The sequence below is a fragment of the Chenopodium album genome, chromosome 9 (genome assembly GCF_948465745.1).
Source record: "Chenopodium album chromosome 9, dcCheAlbu1.1, whole genome shotgun sequence".
Taxonomy (NCBI): Eukaryota; Viridiplantae; Streptophyta; class Magnoliopsida; order Caryophyllales; family Amaranthaceae; genus Chenopodium; species Chenopodium album.
Genome location: NC_137842.1, coordinates 20252323 through 20275049, shown reverse-complemented (window position 1 = coordinate 20275049; position 22727 = coordinate 20252323). Strand labels below are relative to the sequence as shown.

Below are 22727 nucleotides of genomic sequence, written 5' to 3'. Positions count from 1 at the left end.
AAAGAACACAAGGATTTACGTGGTTCGGTCAAAATAGACCTACATCCACAGGTGGGGGATTCGAGAGCTTTTTCACTATAACGGAGAAAGAAACAAGAGAATAATACAAGGAGTCTTAAATCTATTGGCTCAAAAAGGTATGATCTAATTGATCAACTAAAGGGTCCTTTTATAGCACAAGGAAACCCTAATAAAACCCTATGATTGTTCCCCAAGTATACTTAAATAGCCGTCATAGAAAAGATATAATTTTAGGAAATATTCCATAAATTATCCTAGAATAACCTAACTACCAAGCTATAGCTCGGCAGCTAGCTCATACCTGCCGCAAGTCCTCATAGGGCCGAGCTATAGCTCACTCGCCTAGAGCTATAGCTCGTTGCAAATTTCCAGCTTCGTCAGATTTTTGTAAAACGATCATAAATTTCTGGTTTCTTATCGGATTTGGGCATATGACCTATCGTTGGAAAGCTCTTGAACCAAGTTATCACCTCCAACTTGAATCACCTCAAAATCAGTTGTAGTTTGAGAGATATAAGCGTTCAAAGTCAGCCCTACTAGATTTCAAGTCACAATTTAACAATATATATAATGATCCGGAGCATTACTCGGGCCAAAAACTAGTGTTTTTCAAAAAACTAAATTCCAACTGGAAGCCCGGAGCCCAAATAAAACTGCAAATGAGCAAAAATGTAGAGTAATGTGCAAATGAGCAAAATCTGTTCAAGTCAATACTCTCAGTCAAAATAATACAATTATACAAAGATGCAAAAAATAATTATTTTTTGTGAGATATAAAAAATTCATTTGACTAAAAAAAAATTCTAAATTGACAACTTGTTCTCTTTGGCAACCAGGCTGTTTCTTAGACCAACATTCTTTCGCAGACTGAAAGTACAAGATAATTTATTCAATTGAGTACTTGACCAGGATCACTAGCAGAGTCACACCAACTGAGCAACTACTATTCTTAGGACTCAGACTCAGACTTGAAAGTGTGTTCTTTAATCTTTTTCCTGAAACTAGTCAGTTACTTGAATATGAGCTTTGCACCTTGAGAAAGATTTGATGAAAGCTTCATTGCACGTTTTTGTGCCATCAAGTTTGGCTTTGAACCTTTTTCCGAAAACGGCGATCGCGTATCTATAACCACCTCTTCCAGCATGATAGCATTCTCGAGCACATACATGGCAAACTCCAGGTCAACACAATAGCCCTTCAAGCCAACAATTTCCAAGGTCTTCAAGCACTTCAGAGGGTGTCCATCACACTTTTCTCTTCTAGTATAACTTCTAGAACTGCTTGCAATAGGCCAATAGTCAACTGCATATGAACAGATTTAGGAATTTAAATGAAGTAGCAAGAGGAAAAGCCTCAACAGCTCATAAACAACTCAAAGCTCAAACCCCATTGATTAAAAACATATAGACGAAAATAAAATAAGCAGATTTATTTGATTCATAGTAACCAAGAGCTACATCATATAATATATATAATCCATTCATTCCTTAAAGATTTGGACAATTTCTCCAAATAGGCAGTCATAAAATTTTCGTACATTGTGCTTTATTCCATTTTGAGACATGCTTTTACTATTTTATAATAAGGTGTGCACACCACTTTCCTTTACTTTTCCCCATTTACACACGCACATATAACATTTCCATTCAAAAAGCCCCCACCTCTAATACTCTCGCAGTATCAGATTCTTCTCCAAATAGTAAATGTCCATTTCTTTAAAATGGACAAGGGGTATTAAGGACAACACAAATCCTAAATGCAGTCTTCTATAATAATCAGCAAGTAGACAGCAACCAGAAAGAACTATGCGGCAAAAATCTAATGGACACTAAAATGGAAATATAAACATTAACAAAAGTCATTTAGGTAACTACAGGACACCATACCTTTTATGTTTTGGCTTATATAATAGAGATGGCAAATCTACTTACTAGTTGGCCTCAATGCTAATTAGTAAAATTTTGCATTTCAGCTAAAATGACTTCCATATTCACAAAGTACAGATCTTACTTTAAAAGGCGCAAGGCGAAACGAGCTGCAAAGGGTCCCTGGAGCCTAGGCGTGCGCCTTTTGTATATGAGGTGCAAATTTTTTTATTTTTAACTTTTATATTTAATCACTGCTTTCTTGGTATTAAATATGTGAAACTGAATTTTTTTAAATTTAAAAAAAAAAAAAACTCCTATTTAATTTTAAATTTAAAAACTGATTAAAAAAACATGTATTATTAATACTGACTTTTAAAAAAGCAAATTTATTTTTAAAACTTGATTCTTTGTTGTAAAAAAAACTTTTTTATAAAAAATAAAAAATGAGGGTCTAAAAAATTGATTCTTTGTTGTAAAAAAACACTTTTTGTATAAAAAATAAAAAATGAGGGTATATATTTTAAGTAGGGGTGAGCAAAAATTCAGGGTACCCTCACCTGGAACCGGAATCTGTCCGGTATCGCAGGTACCAAACCCGAAACCTGTAGGGTACCCTGTTAGTACAGGTTCCCTATAGGGTATACAAAACCGAAACCTATCATTTAAGCCTAAATATAAAGCCCTATATCAAAATTGTATAAAAGTCATTACCCACCTCTCTCCCTCCTCTTATTCATTTTTCATCTTACTCTTAAAACGTTTAATTAATGGTATTAATACATAATACAAGTATTTGTAATATTTGATTAAATAATCTAGACAATCAGTGTTGGTTTGTCATATTTGTAGTACTGTATTAAAGTTGTAAGCTTTTATTGTGAACATTTTTTTTTTTTTTAATTTTGTAACAATTTATCAAGTAACTATTTAAGCTTACTTTAAGAGAAAGGGTAACCTGTTCAGGACCCGGAACTGGAACATGCAAGTTCCGGTTCCGGTTCTGGTTCCCAATTTTTAGGAACCTATTGAACAGTTTCCGGTTCCTATTTTTAGGAACTTGTTGCAATAGGTTTCGGTTCCGGGTCCTGAAGTTTTTACCCTGTACGCTCACTGCTAGTTTTAAGTGATCTCTTAAAGAAAAAAGGAAAAAAAAAAAGAAAAAGGTGGACAAAAGGGAATGATGAAGAGAGAGAAAGATAAGATGAAAAAAAAAGATCGAAGAAAGAGAAAAAAAAAAAAAAGATTGAAGAAAGCGACTAACCTAGGAGAGTTTGCCAGCGAGGCGGTGACTAATCTGGTGCTGGGATAAAAGCCCACCGGCAACTTCTATTGCAACAGTAACAACTAATTTCCCAATTATTTCACAATTCGCGAACTAGGGTTTCTCATATTTAGGGTTTTTGATTTTGGGGTAAAATTGATGCTTATTCATGCAATTGATTGAGGGGATTTACTCGAAAATGTAAAACAAAGTCTAGGTAAGATTTAATTTGAATTTTGCAGCGCCTTGCACCTTGGCAAAGGAGGTATGAGGCGCAGTAAGGCGCGCGCTTTCAGTAGGTGCTTGCGCCTGCAATGGTTAAAGCGCCATGACGTGCGCTTTTGTGATCCTTGCGCCTATGCGCGCCTTTGGCGCGCTTTTTAAAACTAAGGTACACATAGCATCCAAGAGCAAGCTTTCACCATACGCATCATCATGTCTAAAATACATTCAAGAGACTTTTTTCTACTTTCCTCAACAAACCATGTTAGTCTACAAGCTTGACCATAGAAAGTCAATTTTGGGTTGAAGCAGAGGATCACTTGAGCACAATAATTATTTTCACTTATATTAAAGGCATGCTTGGAATGGGGGTAATATATTGTGGGGTAATAAAAGTCAAACTTGAAAAAACATAAGTAATTATAGGTGGTGTTTTAGGAGGTATGGTATTTACAAATGATATAAGGTAGTTGTTCCATGAGGAAATGAGAGAGATGGAAGAATTATTACCCTCAAAATGGGGGTAATAGTTACACACCCTCCCCCTAGTGTAACTATTACCCCCAGATGAGCCTCTTTCGTCACCTCATACCTCACCATCACCTCATACCTTACCATCACTACACATTTTTTCTTACAAGCACAGCATCGCTATCTCCTCCTTCCATATTTTCTTTCATTTTGCTTAGTTTGACTTTTATTACCCGAGTAGTACATTTCCCTCAATTTAAGCATGCCCTAAGAAACAACACAAAGGAAAGGACCAACGTGAAGGATAGATTCTTTTCTAAGGTAAGGAATACTACAGTGATGTTCGTAGGGCATACTCTTCACCTTATTACACAAAAAATTCGTATTCAACGAAAACCACATGATTCCTTCAGTGAAAGAGGTTCTTACAACTAACACAATTAGTCACTATTCTCGACAGAAAGCTCTGTCACTTCTAAAAATTAAAGGAACCCATAAAAAAAACATCCATTACTTCCATGATCATTGATTGCACATCTTTTAAAAGGATCTCATCATATGCCACCTTCAACCTCCACAGTACCAGTCTAGACTCCCTGCAGTATATGTCAATGTGTCCTTCGATTCACATCCTTAATCCTCAATTAAAGTCTGCTGCTTGTTACATTGACCTTCTTTCTTTCCAACGAGCACCTTATTTATCCCAGTCTTCAATTCGCACGTGCTTCACAAATCCAGATTTCCAGCATTCCTTTCATAGTTCTTTCAGCAACTATGCCCACCTAGAATTCTAACTAGACTTGATTGAAAAATTGAAAGTAATTGTGACAATTCACAATAAACTATATGTACTATTAACAACACTATAAATACCAGACTTTTTTTCAGGGGAAAAAAAAAAGCCACTGAGACCTGATCAGACATGCCAAAATTTCAAATTACAACAGCCAAAATGTTATAAATTTGACACATTTGAGTGTAACTAAAGTATCAATTTTTCGTCAGATGATGGCAGACTAATGGTTAAACTTCCAGTTTCAGCATTCAGCATCTCAACGATCTAAGTGTTGGGTCTTGTGAGGAGATGGTCCACGGTGGATGTGGTCATCATGCAGTATGGCGGTGGTTATGAGCCACGATCTACACATTATGGTGTCTCGACTAACACAAACTAAATCAGTTCACACATCACTGATCCCTCAGCATAGACAACGCCTCAAAAGGAAGAGATACAACTCACGGTGGACAACTCTAGGGTTCTTTTGAGTTGAATTGTGCTCAACTGAATTAAGATGTAGAGGCAGTGGAGTAAAATTAAACTGAATAGAGCAAACTGCATTGCACTAAAAAAAAAGCTCCAAAGAACAAGGTGGCCTAGGAGCTAACCTATATTGGTCAAAGTTACCATGGAAATTGGTTATTAAAAAAAAAGGATTTTTTGACTTTTACCACAAAAAGAAAAAAAAAAAAAAAAAAATCGCAAAATTGTTTTTTACAACCAATAATTTTAAAAGTTTTATTTTACCAACAAAAAAAAATTAAAAATTGTTTTATACCACCTGTCGTAAAAAATCTAACGGAATTTTTTTAAATTCTACGATTTTCGTGCCAAACACATTGTACTTAGGGGTTTTGGGGGGCATTTTGGCCCTTTGGGTCCAATTTGAGGTCAAAATTGACGAAAAATGATAAAAAAAATGCTTCCTTGTGCGTGCTTAAAAATACCTTGATTTGCGTGAAACACGCAAAACAAGGCATTTCCGGTCTTTTTTTCAATTCTAATCTCAAATTGGATCCGTAGCACCAACAAGCCCCCCTAAACCTATGAACAACATGTTTTGCGCATAAAAATCGAAGAATTTTTTTAAAACCGTTAAATTTAATGGTTTTCTTGACGGTAGGTGGTAAAAAACAATTTTTAGAAATTTTTTTGGTGGTAAAATAAAACTTTTAAAATTTTTGGTAGTAAAAAACAATTTTGTGTGTGTGTGTGTGTGTGTTTTTTTTTTTTGTGGTAAAAGTCAAAAAAATCCAAAAAAAATAAAAAAAAATAAAAAAAAAAACAAAAATTTGTTACCAACAAGATTGTCTTTTAAGATCAGCATCCCATCAAAGTTCCAATCTCCATTCCATATCCAAGAAGCAAATTTTCGAAAGTTTCAATAGATTTTTAGAATTAAAGTTGGTCATGAAAGTGAAATCAGCAGTCTTGGCAGTTGGCACTAATCTAAAGTTTATGGCTTTACTTTATAGTATACACAGCCATAAGTATCAAAAGGGAAAACTTTCAAGACAACATAAGAAGAGAAAAAAAAAACCTATAATTAATAAAGAAGAAAAGACATAATTAGCATATAAAGAAAACATCTTACCTTTAAAGTCAGTTTCTGCAGGACAGGAGATGCGTTAATTAAAGAAGTCCATCCAAGAAGACTTCGCTCATCAATGGTAAAACAAAACAGTGTGAGATGCTTGAGATTTGTCAACACTGGGCAGTGATCAATTTGCTGATTTAACTGCATATAACAATCATACAAAAGATACAATTGTATCAAGTGATTAACCAAATATAATGTAGATAGATGCTGGACATGACTTGAATATACTAACCTTATCACACAGATTCATCTTCAATTCTAAATACTCCAACTACGCATAATAATTTAAACAAGGATCAAAAGCATAAGCTATAGGGTTATCTCGTGCTAGGGTACCAAGTGATACCACTGAAAGTGAGGAGACATTATTAAGATGCAGCTTTATAGTACACCCCTCGTAACGAAACGACAAAAGCTTTGGGGCATCAAGAACAATGGTGTTTAAACCGAAACATAGAGTCACCTCCAAGTGTTTCAAGGATAATGATGAACAAGCTCTTATGGCAGTCAAAACGTTTGTTTTAGAAATGCACAATATCTCAAGGGAGGGAAAAGAATTGAGAAAGCATTCAACAGTTTCAGCTGTAACATTAACACAGTTAAGGGACAGGGATGTAAGGGTATTTGATATTGGATTGGCCAAGTATATTTCTCGTATTTACCACTACTGCCGGTGTAGGTGTTGGCGAAGTCTAGCTCAAGCCTTTTGACTTGTTTTGCACACGCAAAAGCAACCCATTTATCGATATCAGAAGCGAATCGACTGTCTAAGTTATAAATAACCTTGAATTCATCTATAGAGTGGCCAAGATGTTGGTCTAGAATGCGATTGACTCGACTTACAAAAGCATGCCTTTCTTTCTTACCAACTCATTTCGTTGGTCTTGAATTTTCAAAGTTCAATATAGGATAACATTGCCAAACCTTTCTCCATTTTTGGGAAACAAGACTAAGTCTTGCAACTTCACTGGGAGAAGTGACAATATTTCTAAAGCTATTTCATTGGGCAACTGACTTAAAAAATCTTTCCACACATCTACATAAGCTTTCTTACTCTTGAGTGAGTTGATATCCACATGCGAGATGACAGCAAAAACAACAAGTCAAGTTAGCCATTATATAATTCCTCCTAACATATTAACCCAAAAAAAAAAAAAAAAAAAAAAAAAAAAAAGAATATTTTATAACTCGCAAATGATACTTAATTCAAGTGTATTCTATCATTCAAGACATGAGCAAAAACCATCCTAATTAGAAACGAAAAGAAAGAATCAATCATTACACACTACCTTGTTGCGCTTGCAAGATTTAAGGAAAAACCGAGAATTATTGTTGGCCGCGAGTCTCCGTGATAATGGAGTCTTTTTCTCCATTAGTCAGTCGGAGCTTTTCCTTAATTTAAAATTTTAATTTTAATTTAATTAGCTCGATCTGAGAATCAAAGAGAGCTGCAGAAGAAGAAAGATATCAAATAATGAAATCAATTCATATACAGGCCCGTCCCTGAGGCAGGGCAGGAGGGAAAAGAGCTCTGATTTCATAGTTAAATCCTGACATTAAAGTGTTGTGCAATAAATTAGCAACCAAATTTGATTCATAATTATAGGGATATTTGATTCAATTATCGTCTCATAATTTTAGGGATATTTGATATGATGATAACAAATACAAAACAACTTACCTCAGAAGTTGCTTCAATGGGGGACACAAGAACTAGATTCAACGGAAAACGCCAACTGCGCTTCAATGGAGAACGTTGAGTGCGCTTCAATGGATATCTGACTAATCCGAGAGACAGCAATTCTATGGCACCGCAGACCTTAAAAAGTACGGATTTTTTTTTTTTTTTTTTTTTTTTTGACAAAGGATAAAACCATACTACAAATTAATATTAAAGCAAATAAAATTAATCGCCGCCTCTCCAGCAATTTGATGAGCCCGATGAACACGCTCACGGTCTGCCTTGTGAACACAACAATATTGAAAGGTTGAGCCAAGCCGCATAATCTTTGTGATGAGCCAGAGGTAATCAATGTAACCCAGACCATCCCCCCGAAGAAGTGAAACAAGATTATAGGAATCAGTAAAGACTATGAGGGACTGAAACCCACAATCCGAAGCCCACTGTAAAGCATACCAGCACGCCAGTGCCTCGGCATGTAAAGCTGAAGAGCAAACGCCGAAGTTACTTCCTCCAACGATCCGATCATCTAACGGGTCCGCATTATCCAAGCACCATCCCATCCCGGCACGCTCAGAATCTTTGAACCAAGAACCATCAATTTGTATTGATAGTAAAGCAGCCCCTTGGCTGAACAAACCAAGCTGAGAAACCCCCAATAACAGGAAGGGGGACATCAGAAGTTTCGTGGTCGAGAAATATTGTATGAGAATCCATGACCTCTGCAAACTGAGAAGCAAAGGACCGAATAGTAGTAGAGTCACTGAAAATTCTGGAATTCCTACATAACCAAAGACTCCAAAGGGTACCAACAAAGGTATCCAATCGAGTACTAAAGAGTCCATCCTGACTAATAAAAAGTCGGATATAATCTTGGATCCAATCTGAGAGAGAAAGGTCTCCATTAAGTTGTGAGTGAATAGCAAGGCATCCACCCCTCCAAACTGTTCTTGCATTACCGCACATCCGAAATAGATGTTGTAGATCCTTCGATTCAGTTCGACAAAGATCACAAAAAATATCCTGAACCGGAACCCCTCTGTGGTGGAGTTCCACCTTAACTGCGAGAGCACGACGCATCAATTTCCATAAAAACAGTTTCCATTTGGGCTGTAACCGCAAAGACCAAAGAGTTTTCCAAAAGGAGCCAACACCTGAAGTTGCTAGAGCTCCAGGAGGTTGTTGGTTAAGCATTGCATAACCTGTCTTCACCGAGTACCTCCCCGAGGGAGTACTAGACCAGTAACGAAAGTCTTCCTCTGAAGTATCAGGGAATTCCAGAGCAAGGATAGCCGCGACATCCGCGGGCACAAACTAGTCTGTAAGTTTGTCAGCGTCCCACGTGTGTGTCTGCGGATGGATAAAATGACTAACAGTACAATCCGCCGCCATTTGAAGTGTAATTCCCGGTTTAAATTCAGGAATGCAACCATTAACCCATTTAGCCGAGCCAGCTATAGTAGAGCGGCCATTACCAATTTTCCAGCGGCACCCCTGTTGTAACAGAGTATCTGCCCGAAGTAATCCCCGAAGGCCATAAGAGTGACGGCCCGAGAAAGTAGGAGTAGTGTTGGAGTGATTGGAAAGAAAGGTAGTGCGAGCAGAGAATACTTTCGAAACTAGGAGCTGCGGATTTGTAACAAACCTCCAAACCTGCTTCATTAGAAAAGCCTTGTTTAAGGAGGACAAACATCGAATTCCCAACCCGCCCATGCCACGAGGAAGATGCACGATATCCTTATTAACCCAATGCATACCTTGGGAATCAGAATGCGCCCAAAAAAACCGCATCAGTAAGGAATCAATTTTCCCAGTCACTGAAAGTGGAAGCTCGTAGCAGGAGAGGACATGAGATGCCATAGTCACCAGAATAGAGTTAATAACAATTAACTTCTGCGATTGAGAAAGCCTGATAGAATTGAGGCCATTAATCCTGCCTACAATTTTATCGATGATGAATTGGAAATGATCTCTCTTTTTGCCGATGAAGTCGATAGGGGCACCGAGATGATGATCAAAGACCAAAACTTGTTGCATTCGAAAAATCAACTTAAAGTCCTCCTGAATTGTAGAACTTATATTCGGGCTGAACTTAATTAGAGATTTAGAAAGGTTGAGCTCTTCTCCCGAAATTTTAGTAAATCGTTGTATGATTTGGACAATGTTATGACATGCAGTAGACTTAGCACGGAAGAAAATAAGAGCGTCGTCGGCGAAAAATAGATGGGAAATAATAGGACTATTCCTTGAGAGCTTGATGCCTTGAAACAACTTCAAATCTTGGCCTAGATGTAACATCCGCGAGAAAATATCCATGCAGAACAGGAAAAGGTACGGTGATAGTGGGTCACCCTGGCGAAGGCCACATTGCGGTTTAAATGGATCCGACGTTGTACCATTTATAAGAGACTTATAAGAGACCGTTGAGAGACATTGCTGTATCATTTGCAACCAACGAGCCGGAAACCCATAGGCCTTCAGAACTTGTAAAAGAAAAGACCAGTGAATTCGGTCATAAGCTTTGCTCATATCAATTTTAATCGCCGCTAGCCAGTTAGTACCAGATTTAGAAATATTAATTTTTTCCATTAATTCATGACTCAGCAAAATGTTATCCGTCATAACCCTGCCTTGAACAAAGGCATGCTGAGAATCTGAGATAAGAAGAGGCAGATACTGACGCAGTCTGGCAACCAAGCACTTCGAAGCGCATTTGTAAATCGTATTACAGAGGCTAATTGGACGCAGATGTCGCACCTCTTTTGGAGTCCCAATCTTCGGAATCATAACAAGAAGAGATTGATTCCACTCTTTCAAAAGAAACCCTGTCTGAAAGAAACTCTGAATACCCAAGACAACCGAATGACCAACAACATCCCAATGTGTTTTGAAAAACTCAGTTGTGATCCCATCCGGACCAGGAGACTTGCAGTTTCCTATAGCAAACATGCCATCCCTTATTTCCGAAGCCGAAAAAGGTCTTTCCAAATTATTGATTTGAGAGGAAGTGAGCCGTGGAAGATCTAATTCACGTAAGACAGTGTCAATTTCTGGATCATAGGGAGGCAAATCATCACTCTTAAAAGTCTGTTTAAGAGATTTCACGACAATACTCTACACTTCTTTGTGACCATGCTGAAGAACACCTTGGTCATCAAGTAAAGAAGTAATCCGATTCTTCTTCTGGCGGGATTTGACTTTAGAGAAAAGTAACTCTGAGGGACAATCACCTTTGAGTATCCAATTTTTCTTACAGCGTTGTCTCTAGAATTGAAGCTGTAATAGAATACTGTCCTTCGAAGTAACGATATTCGACATATACTGAGCTGCATCTGAAACAGACTGAATTGATTCCCCTTCAATGGAGAGGTCCTTTGAGAACTTTTTCCAGTCCACACCCTAGAATTTCTTATTGTTAAGACACCACCTACGAATTAATACCTTAACATGGTCCAATTTTTTCGAAAGGATAAACATTGGAGAGCCTACTGAGTTGGTTTTCCATGTTTGACGGACGAAGTCATGTACCTGTGAATAGTTAAGGCAGCAGTTGTCCAATTGATAAGGACGGTTGGACGTGTGGTGGAAGGGAGCGTCGTCAAACACAACAACAGCATGGTCAGAAACAAAGATCGGTTGATTGAGCAATCGACTATCTGGATAGTTTTGAAACTAATCAGAGGTCATATAGGAGCGATCCAGCCGTTGTAAAATAAGTTTGTGCGCTTCCCGATTGTTTGTCCAAGTGTAGGGGGGACCTTTGAAAGGAGTTGAAAGTAGACTAGATTTCAATCTAAAATCAATAAAAGAATCCCAACCCTTAATTACACTGGAACCACCCAACCTATCACAATGATGCTCTATTTGATTAATATCACCAATAATCAAACAATTAGGAGCAAAAGAAAGTAAATCTAAAATCAAACCCCAAACTTGAGGTCTATCTTCTACTACAGAGCACCGTAAACAAACATCACACATCTACTTATTTCATTAGGAACTTTTATATTACAAAGTACAACGTTTGAACAACAAAAAACGCAAGAAACATCTTCCGAACCAAACCCAAAAATGGCTAAACCCCCACTACTACCATCCGAGTCTACCCCAAAAACCGAGGTAGGATTAGAACTAGAAAGTAAACTAGTGACAACCGAAACTGAAACTTTAGTTTCACTAAGAAACAAAAATTTAGGAACAAAGGAGTGAAGTAACCAAAAAACATAAGGGAGCTTGGGGGAGTTAATGTCATTGAGACCCTGACAATTCCATGATGTAATAATCATGAATCCCTTGGGAGATGTGAAGGGCCAGCCGCCAAACCACCAGTCGCACACATAACAGAAGTCACAGTAGCATCAGTAGCAGACACAGTCGAAACGTGTCCTGCATCAAAAGAACTAGCAAAAGAACCAGCAACCCCATCTAGCTTTTGAAATTTGAGAGTAGAAGTAACCCAGCAGTCCGTGAGCTTCCTCTTGCATTTAGCTTGACCTGTATGAGCCTTTCTGAATTTTGCATTCAAAAAGGCAGAAGAAGAAGGGCCTTGAAAGCCCAAGTCTGCTGCAGTTTCGACATCTGAGAAGCACTTTTCATGACTAAAAAAACCAGGAGGCAAAGGGGGGGTATAAGTGAAGCCCCCTTTGCTGTGTATGTTAAGGTTTCTAATTTTGCGACGCTTTTGATACCAAGTGGACCCAGCATACCCAAAGAAAGGAGCCTGATCATAAGACCTGCATCGCGTAAAAGGCCCCTGATGGTTTTGTTTTCTTTGCAGACAACTAGCAGACCCAGCTGAAGATCGAGAAGCATGCGGCTTAGGCTTAGTGTGCTTCTCATTAAAAGAACTGAGATTAAGAGCAGCATTGGCAGCAGCCTTACCCTTAGAAGTATCATCAGACAGAGAAAGAGTCGCAAGAAAATAAGGGACATCCATGTCCATATGAGTAGCAGAAACAGGTGGTTCAGCAGAAGATAACAAGACTTGATTTATCTCAGAACCTGAAGAATCAGCATTAGAGTGATTCGCACATTGCAGGGAGGAGTGAGAACTTGAAGAATCTGAAATAAAGCTTTCCTCAAACGCAGCAGACATTCTGAAACCTCCCCCTACTGTCGAATGTGTCCGAATTGCGGTAAAGGGGGCATAAGGATCCCCTGGAGGAATAGCAGCCCGTATGTTATCAGCATTGGCAGTAGCAGCGAACCTATTCTCCTCAATTATAGCAGCTCTATTTTCTTCAATAAAGCGAGTAGACAAAGGATTACGATACGATTCCGGTGTAGTGGGATCCGTCTCACAAGTGGTGTAGGAGTCAGCGCTCTGTCCAGAAGCAGAGTTCTCCGAGATGGAAGGTGTAGCAGCAGCAAATGATTGGGTCATATACCCATTTTGATAGACACCATTAATGGGAATAAAATCAGGTTCGATATTATCGTTATTATTCGCATTATGCCCTGCCCCATAAGCATGCCCATTAGGAAGATTGTTATCACCATCACCAGAGGAGTCAGAGTCGGAATTATCAGGCAAATTATCATCATCCGAACCTGAATCATTGGCACCATTGTCATCATTATCCGGAGGCTGTTGATCCTCATTATCATCATCATTAATCTCATCATTATCATCGTCAATATCCTCATCATTATCATCATTAGCATCCGAATTATTATCATTATCATCACCATTATCCGAATCATTCTGACCACCCTCCAAATTAGCAGCCACATCCGAATCCGAGCTATCCTCATGATATTCAAAGTCCTGTGCTAAAATGATAAGATTAACACTAGTGTTCCTAGTATTGAAATTCTCCTGAGTACCTTCCACCATTTTAGTATAAAAAGGTCGTTGAAGAGGATCATAGTGCAGCGGCAACCCTTGAGCCTCAAAGGACTCCATTCGAGAGTGAATTCTCCTGGCAGCTGCATAATCCAAGCATCTATAGAAATCCCCATTATGACCTACACATCCACACTTCTTACAAAACCTAAAAACACCTTCATACCTAAAATAAATCCAAAGAGGGGCAAATTCACCGGGTACAAAACATCCAGGGATTAATGGCTTAGAGAGATCTACCATGACTTGTCCACGGAATTCTGGCTCCTCGGGAAGCCCATCCCCATCATAATCAAGTGTTTCAACCACCCCTACAAGGTCTAGGGTTTTGACAGCCCACTCGGGATCAAGGAGTCCAAGTGGTAGCCCATAAACACGAATCCATAATCTAGTCATGTCGAAATTAACAGAAGCAGGCACAGTGAACCTATTACACCTACGAACATTGCAAATTCTACCATCCAAAACGAAGGAGTGTTGCTCAAGTAAAGCCTCTACGTCCGCTACGTGGGAGCATGCAAAAATAAAGTAAACACCAGTACGATGGACAATAATATTACCTCGTTTGAGCCATTGAGTAACGACCATCTGTTGAACGATCGTGCAGCATGGAGGATTGGGCCCAAAGAAACGCCCAATAACAGCTTTGTCCCAATCAATATTGGTAAGATAGTGCTCCAAAGGCTCATTTAAATACACCCCCATCCGATACACGGTCCAATAATTGCGATTTGCCATTAATAGCTTGACAACAAAGGAAGAATCTTTGTGTGATTGTGAGTAAATAAGGGCAGTGAAGAAGGAACAGAACAAACAGAGTAGTAATTAATTTTTTGAGGGAACAAACAGAGCAGCTTGAGGTAAAGAAGTAAAGGAGATGCTCGAATATTGGATTTATTAAAACCCAAAAATTATCCTCAAAATAGAAGTAGACACTGAAGATGGTTGCATGAACACCACGTGTAGTAACAAAGGAAGGAGGAGTGAGCAAGCTTGATAGTGGGGTACCTCAAGAACACAAGCTTGAGCACTACGGAAGCCTTGAATGAGAATTATTAGATTAAAAAAACGCTGTTTTGGATTGATAGGCTAAGAAAACGGCTGCCTTAACACTAGAATCCACGTAGAACAACAAGAAAGTGACAATAAAGTCACTTAAATGGAATTAAGAAGGTTAATAAACCAAGAACAGCGAAGAAACCCTAGAAACCCTAGGAAGAAACTCAAAATATTTGAGAGAGAATTGACCTGTGTGCTTTTTTTTAGCTAATTCACTAATTTGAATTAAGGCTTTTTTTTTTTAAGAGTATGTAGTATTTTTTTTTTAAAGAATTTTGTAGTATTCCGTATTAGTTTAAACTGGATGAAGCCCATGCAAATCGTGCATCGCATTCGTCAATTTTGCTTACGTGTCATTTAAATTATTTAATTCTAAAAGAAATTAATAATCTCGTATTTAATTGGCTATCATTAAAATTTATTATCCTACATGTCGCGCGTAAGAAATTAAATCCTACGTGGCTATTTAAAAACTCGGGAAAAAACTCTCCTTTATATATATACTAGTTTTGTTCCCCGGCGATGCCCGGGTAGTTTATGGACTTTTAAGATAAAATTATACTATTATAATTCAATTTGATTGAATAGAATTCTAAATTAACTTTTTTTTGCTACAAAGTCAATCTATATTTATCCAACGTGGTACGATACTTGGCGAAAAATTAAAACACTAAATGATGTTGTCTTGTGGCCTAATTATAAATTTATTATTTGGTATTTTATCGAAGAAATAACACTAAACTAATAATCTTATTCTAAAATTCTATCCTAATTTGATTGAAAATAGAATTCTTACCTAATTTTTTTTATCTTATGAAATTTATCCAAGGTGGCGCGACTGTAGACACCTAAAAATGTCTCCCCAAAACCAAACCCTCAAACAGTTCTACCTTTCACGCCTTGGCTTAAGGACAGAACCACGAGTAAAGTATGGACTCCTTTGAGCACTTGAAGAAGGAATTTTGAAATGAGAAGGGTAGGCTAGTGTTTAGGCTAAAGCATAGAAGAGAGAAAAATAAACCAGAGAGTTAATTGATGCCTCGTACATCAGAAATGAGGGGGTATTTATAGGGAAAATGTGCCGAGGGAGCACACGGAACACTAAAATGACAAAAACCCTAAAAAGGTATCCCGTGACACGGAAAACTATTACGTGACACGGGAAGTCCCACCGGCAGACGGGAAACATTCCCGTGACACGGTGCAATTTTGGTGTGACGCGGGAAATTTTCAGAAAACGGGAAAGAAAACGCGTTAAGGGTTTACGCGGAAAAGACACGGAAATTCCCGTGTCACGGCAGACTTCCCGTGTCACGGGAAATCCCACCGTCAGACGGGATTGATTCCCGTGACATGGTAGGTACCTGCCGTGGCGCGGGAATTCCTAGCCCATTTTTCCGTCTAAATACATTTTTAACCCTAATTTCATTCGGCATTTTAAGTGCCGATTGATAATTTCGGGCCTTTTCTGACTTACTATTATTTAGGCTAAAATAAGAAAATAAATAAAAGGTTTGGGCCAAAAATAAACAACAAAACAATAAAAAAAAAAAGGTTTGGGCTAAAATTAAATAATAAGTTTTGGCTGAAATTAAAACTATGCTTTTTCCAAACATCAAGACTAATCCATGGACTGTTCAAAAATATGAATTTAATCAAATACGATTTTTTAAGCACTCTCGGGATTAAATACTAAACCCGACCAATAGTGGCGGTGAAAGGTTGTTCATCATCGGGTTTGGTTTTGGGGAGACATTTTTAGGTGTCTATAGAAGCCCCCACTTTGACTGAGTTTGTAGAAACGTCAGTTTCGAAAACGATAGTCAAAGTAGCCGATAGGGACGGAGAATGATTTAAGACGTTCTGCGATCCTAAATCATTCTGTATACGCCGATACCTGCAGAAAAATGTTAGTTCTACAGATAAAAGGGTAAAAGGATAGAATACGTATCTGACACCAGTGTATCGGTGACAAATGAGTTTGGCAGCTTCCTATGCTTGAAGGAATCCACCTGTAGGGAATAATTTCAAGCTTTAATCCCACTAGCTTGAACCCCACTGTGATCATACACTAAAGTACGGTGGCGTCCAAAAGGGAAGAAGATAGAGCAAAAGAGTCGCCAACAAGTTTTTTTTAGGAACTTGTAAACCGTTCACGAGGTGAAGGTTACACCCCTTAACGATCCAAGAGATCGTCAACTCCATAAGGTCTAGAACCAAATAAGGGTTCGGGGATGATGGTACAAATCCAACCTAAAAGAGATTGAACCTGCCCTAATAATAGGCCTCTACTTTATTTTGATCGTATTCATGTGCGCTTTCTGATTAACATGCAATCAATAGGATTACCCTAAACCTGTTTAATCTATGTTGGTTGGATATTAATGCACAAATAAATCTATTATTGGCGATCACTTGAATTATAATCATATTAACCCTAAACAAGATTATTAAATATCTTATTAAGCGTGATTACAAGTACCAAAATTCCTTTAAACATGCATAAAAGGCGTGATCAAGCAATAAAAATAAATATCAAGCAACATAATAATCATAATAATAATTATAATCATCACAAATATAATTAAGAATAATCATCATGAAAATAATAATAATAATAATAATAATAATAATAATAATAATAATAATAATAATAATAATAATAATAATAATAATAATAATAATAATATTAATAATAATAATAATAATAATAATCATCACCATCATAAATTATAACAATTATAATCATAATCATGTTCATGTTAATATTAAAGCATAATAATAATAGCAAGATCCTAGGCATGATACTAACAAGATTAATAACAAACCCTAGCATGTCACTAAGCAATAAAAATCAAATCTTTAACCCTAACATGATACTAACAATCATAAATATTAGGAAGAGCATAGGAAGCATCGCAACAATCATATTTAATATTAAAATTACCCTAGACATGATACTAGGAATATCATAATAACAACTTAAACAGAGCTGGCGCCACCCTTGGCTAACTGGCGCTAGGTACCAACACTAGCGCCAGGCGCCAATGGCGAGGCGCCAGGCCTGGTTCCAGGCACCAAGGACTGGGGTTAGGCGCCAAGCTTATTTCCAACGCGTTTTCGAAAATCAGATAAGTTTATCGTACTGGAGGATAAAATCATATAATTTCCTCGAAAATGCTATTTGATTTTAATCAAAACTCTGAAAAGTCAAAAGGTCAATTTATCAATGCTAATTGAATTAGGAATGAAAAGAACCTTCTAGAAGATTCTAGAAGACTAAAACCATTCCCAATTGCATTAGGAATGATAAATCATATTAGGCCCTCCCCTAGATCATTGGGCCGTATATAAGGCTCAAACCGGGCCCAGTTTAGTAAATTGGCCATAATTTCCCCAATATTCATCGGAATTGAGCTTATAATATATCGTTGGAAAGGTCTTTGCAAGCCCATCCAACTACACTACTATTGGACCCATATCATGGACCAACCAAACTGGATTGGCTGTTTTCTTAAAATAATTTTTCGAAAACAGAGAGAAGAGAAAAGAAATTAAAGCTTTCCGCAACACTAGACTTTCCACATTTTCACTTCATTCGATTACGATTCGACGTGAAAGGTACTCATCACTGGGTTTGGTTTTTGGGAGACACAAATGGGTGTCTACAGAAGCTCCCACTTTGAGTGAGTTTGGAGAAACGCAAGTTTCGAAAACAAAAGTCAAAGTAGCGATAGGGACGGAGAATGATTCAGAACGTTCTGCGATCCTAAACCATTCTTGTAACGCCGATACTAGCATTAGTTAAATGGATAAAAGAGTTAAGACGCGTATCTTGCAACGTTGAGCACGCGTCTCTGAAAGTAACCGATTCGCTGTCGCTTTACTGTTGTTTTGATGACCTCCTGCAAGCTAGAGAATGCCATCCCGCTTGAAAACCGCTACGCCCGTAACTACTTCCAAATTAGAAGATTGTTTTGCCTGAAACGATCGTCCTCCGCATTGATAATATTCCACGTCCAAGGGAATACTTATCGAAGATTGCTTCTCTTGAAACAAATCCTCATCCGTACTAATAATATTCCATGTCCAAGGGAATACTATCGAAGATTGTTTCTCTTGAAACAATCCTCATCTGCATTGATAATATTCCACATCCAAGGGAATACTATCGAAGATTGCTTCTCTTGAAACAATCCTCATCCGCATTGATAATATTCCACATCCAAGGGAATACTATCGAAGATTGCTTCTCTTGAAACAATCCTCAGTTGCTTTTTGACAACTTTCCACAATCTATGGAACGCCGTCTTGCTGCTTGTTTTGACGATCTTCCGCAATCTAGGGAACGCCGTCGATCAATGTTGCTACATCTTGAGCCTTTTCTTGAGTCATAGTGACAACCTTTCTAATCATAGCAAAAGTCGTCGAAGACCGCCTCATCATGAACCGCTCTTCTCATATCTTGGTGACAACCTCCACAATCTTAGCGAACGCCGTCGAAGACCGCCCATCTCGTGCTATCTTCTCAAATCTTGGGTGACAACCTCCACAATATTAGAGAATGCCGTCGAAGACCGCCCATCTCGTGCTATCTCCTCAAATCTTGGGTGACAACTTCCACAATCTTAGCGAATGCCGTCGAAAATAACTTTACTTGAAGTCATCCTCAGTTGTTGCGATAATATTCCAAAGAAAATTACCAAAGACCAACACTTGTCGATCTTTAAAGCTCGCTTTGCTTCTGCTAAAACCAGTATGTCGGTGTCGTGATGAGCCAATTCTTAGGCGCTTTAAGCTAAGTGAGACGATCTTTCATCAGGTTGACCACTTATTGTGATTGTAATCAAACTGACTACTTAATCATGTCAAAATTGCTTATAGGGGCTAACTAGCGTACCAAGGAACCCGAAATTGCTATATGAGGTCGAAATCACCTTTCTGAGAGGCTTCGAGCTCTGTCGCTGCTGGAATATCTCTGGCGCCAAGAATTGACTCTGTCGCCGAACGCTGTGATAGGGTCTTCCCTATTCTGCTGCACCTGTATTTATTTTTACTATAGAACTTTGCCAATCTTTTTAATTATCTTAGGGTTGACCTAAGGCTTGATGTTGCTTGACTTATCGACTTGACACGACTCAAGGTATAAACTTGACTCTCTGTGACTGACTGACTCGAGGTTGACTCGACTCAAAGTAAAATGACACGTGTGACTCGTGACCCGTGTGTGCATAGTGTTGACTCAATGTGACTCAAAAATGCAAAAAGCAAAAATTTTCCGTCATTTTTGGAGGGTACCGACGTTCTCCCGAAAAAGAAAGACGCGAAAAAGAATCGAAAGTTTTGAAGATGCATGTTGAATGAGCTTAGTCAAATGTTGTTTGATACTATCTCTCAAGGTGCAAGGATTAATCCATCCTAGGCTATCTCAATTGGCTCAATAATGAAAGTATTTGGGTAACTTAGGCACGGAGGCTAAGCACTTCATACTTAGTGATGCAATGTCAATTATGATTGATGAGTCATGTTGATATGACAAGGTATGCTTCAGCGTTGTATTAAGATTCCATGACAAAGGGTTCCTAAGGGAAGTATTTGGTCATGTATCTGTGATGTGTGTGATAGTGACACTAAAGCTAGGACACAAGGGCTAAGTGTGTTGGAAAATATTATATTTAGAAGAGTCAAATGATGGTGACTCTTAGGCTAGGTAAGCTTATGATATAAGGATCAAGCCCCCAAGTCTAGCTCTAAGTAAATAGGGATGAGCGTAAGATATCCTTTGATATGATCATGGTGCATGTGTGTGAATGTGAATATGAATGCATGTTTATTACGGCTGCACCTCGATGTGAGGTTGCCTACGTATCCGTTAGGAATCAGGCCGAATGTAGCTCTAGTCGAACCTCGCACAAGTGTGTATACCTCAAAAAGGTCTTTTTAAGAGTTGTAACGTGGTTAGGCTAAAGGTTTAAAGAAGAAGGGGATAAAGGCTCAATACCCTAGATAAGCCCCCAAGGTGTGCAACCTCACTTTCGAATCTTTATATTTTTGTGCTTGAGTTTCTACTCTTTTTTTTAGCTCTCTTTTATCTATTGCTTTAGCATCTATTTTATTTTTATAAGTGTGGGCATTCCCGATCATGCGATCTATCACTCACTTGGCATTCATGTTTCTCAGGCACGGTACCGAGCACTCGATAAGAGACGCAATCTGAGACGTGTTCATATCAAAGATATTTTCATATCAAAGACATTGGAACACTTGCCCTTTTGTAAACTTTTATTTATATTTGCTTTTATTTTTTTTTGCTTATTTTTGCTATTTTAATCCTTTTGAATTACTCAAGCTTTCTTTAGAATTGCAAAAGTTGCACACCATCCCATCCCATCCCAAGGTTAGATAGATGTAGGTTGAAAAAAGAAAGGTCTATCGTTAGACGAGGCTCAAAGTGGTTTATGAAGAAAGGATTGCATATTTGAAAGGTGAAAGGAGATATGATGTGGCTACAAGGGTTGCCTTAAATCATTGGTATACCTTGTGCTTAATTCGACATGGATTTTTTTTTTTTTTTTTGCAATGTGATGAAATGATCATATGCAAGGAAATAAGTGCTCATTTTATTAAAGGAAAATATATAATGCTCCTACAAAATAAATCTAAGGAAAGGAAAAGGTGCCTATGCTAGACTTATTGGGGAAAGGAAAAAAATGAAAAAGAAATAGAAAAAGAGGTCACGAAATCTTGTCGTTGAAGCTCGCCTCTTGTCTTATGTTGTTTCCTTTGTAATCACTCGCTCTTCTTGTTAACTGGAGGCATGGGAAGCTTGTTATTATCAATCTAATGTTGGATAGCTTCCTTTAGCTTCCAACAGCTCTCAGTAGTATGACCCCTACCTTGATGGTACTTGCAGTGTTCGTCTGGATTCCAACTAGGCAATCTCTTTTCAAGTGCGGGATCTTGAATAGGTCCAATGGGAGTAATGATTTCCTTTGGCATGGAGTCGATCGAAGGCAGTATCGTAGCTCATCCCAATGGGGGTGAAGTCTTTCCTTAGTTGCTTCTTAGATCCTTAGTTATCTATGGCTAAAACTTCACTGAGATCAAAGGTACTAACATTGTTACTAGAGTGGGCGTTTTCGGAAGAAGAAGGATTGTCTTTCTTCTTTCCTTTCCAGCCACCGTGGTTACTATTGTTAGTAGCTTTTTGTTTTGCGAGTTCATCTTCGATTTCAATTCCGATGTCATAAACGGCCTTGAAAGTATTCAAATTGTGTTGATATTTTAAATGTTTTGAATACTTCTCTTGGAGATTCTTGATAAACATCCTCACAGACTCCTTTTCGGTGGGGACCTCAATCATCTTAGCGGAAGTTTCCCTCCACTTATTAAAGAAAGAAGTAAAACCTTCATTCTCTTTTTGTCTTAGCATCTCAAGTTGTCTATGGTCGGTTTCAACTTGGATATTGCACTTGTACCTATCAACGAAAGCGTTTACTATCGATTCCCAGGTAGAGGTTTTATCCTTGTCAAGGGAGAAGTACCATTGTTGGCAAACGGTTTCAAGAGATAGTGAGAACAGAGAGGGAAAAACCTTCTTATCGATACCCTTAATACTCATTATGGTTTCGAATGCTCTTAGATGAAAGTAAGGATTATCTGTTGCCTTGAATTTTGGGATGTCAGTGGCGTTGAACTTATGCAGAAGAAGTTCCTTGTCCAGCGAGACCCCTTGTGAACTCATGCCCTGAAATTTATAGTCACTAGATAGCTTCCTCAAACTTTCTTGCATGAGGTTCATTTGTTGTTGCTTCACGGGATCATCGATCTTGAGTGTGAGTAGCTTCAGTGTCTCAGTCACGTTAGTCAATTGACTCCTAAGTTCATTAACTTCCTCTTGAGTTGCCATTATCTTCTTAGC

At 38.1% G+C, this 22727-nt stretch overlaps 1 protein-coding gene and 1 long non-coding RNA gene across 5 annotated transcripts; both read right to left on the bottom strand.

Moving 5' to 3' along the window:
* Positions 1–681: 681 nt before the first annotated feature.
* LOC145559643 (uncharacterized) lies at positions 682–8081 on the bottom strand. Of its 4 annotated transcripts, XR_014092820.1 has the most exons (4): positions 7903–8081; positions 7511–7669; positions 6216–6359; positions 682–1323 (listed from the first exon to the last, which is right to left on the bottom strand). It is a non-coding gene; the product is annotated as an uncharacterized LOC145559643 (long non-coding RNA). The 4 variants fall into 4 exon arrangements; XR_014092821.1 differs by lacking the exons at positions 7511–7669; positions 7903–8081 and adding an exon at positions 6454–7397; XR_014092824.1 differs by lacking the exons at positions 682–1323; positions 7511–7669; positions 7903–8081 and adding an exon at positions 4025–4633 and having other exon boundaries at positions 6216–7496.
* An 18-nt stretch (positions 8082–8099) lies between these two features.
* LOC145557505 (uncharacterized) lies at positions 8100–9096 on the bottom strand. The gene is made up of 2 exons (XM_081618683.1): positions 8556–9096; positions 8100–8482 (listed from the first exon to the last, which is right to left on the bottom strand). Exons 1-2 carry the CDS (start codon positions 9094–9096, stop codon positions 8100–8102), a joined length of 924 nt encoding a protein of 307 aa, XP_081474809.1.
* Positions 9097–22727: the final 13631 nt, after the last annotated feature.

Coding starts and splice junctions, on each gene's coding strand:
- LOC145557505 (XM_081618683.1), bottom strand. CDS start 9,096: ATGCTTAACCAACAACCTCCTGGAGCTCTAGCAACTTCAGGTGTTGGC. Junction 8,483..8,555: donor CCCCCTTCCTGTTATTGGGG/GTTTCTCAGCTT, acceptor CTTGGTTCAAAG/ATTCTGAGCGTGCCGGGATG.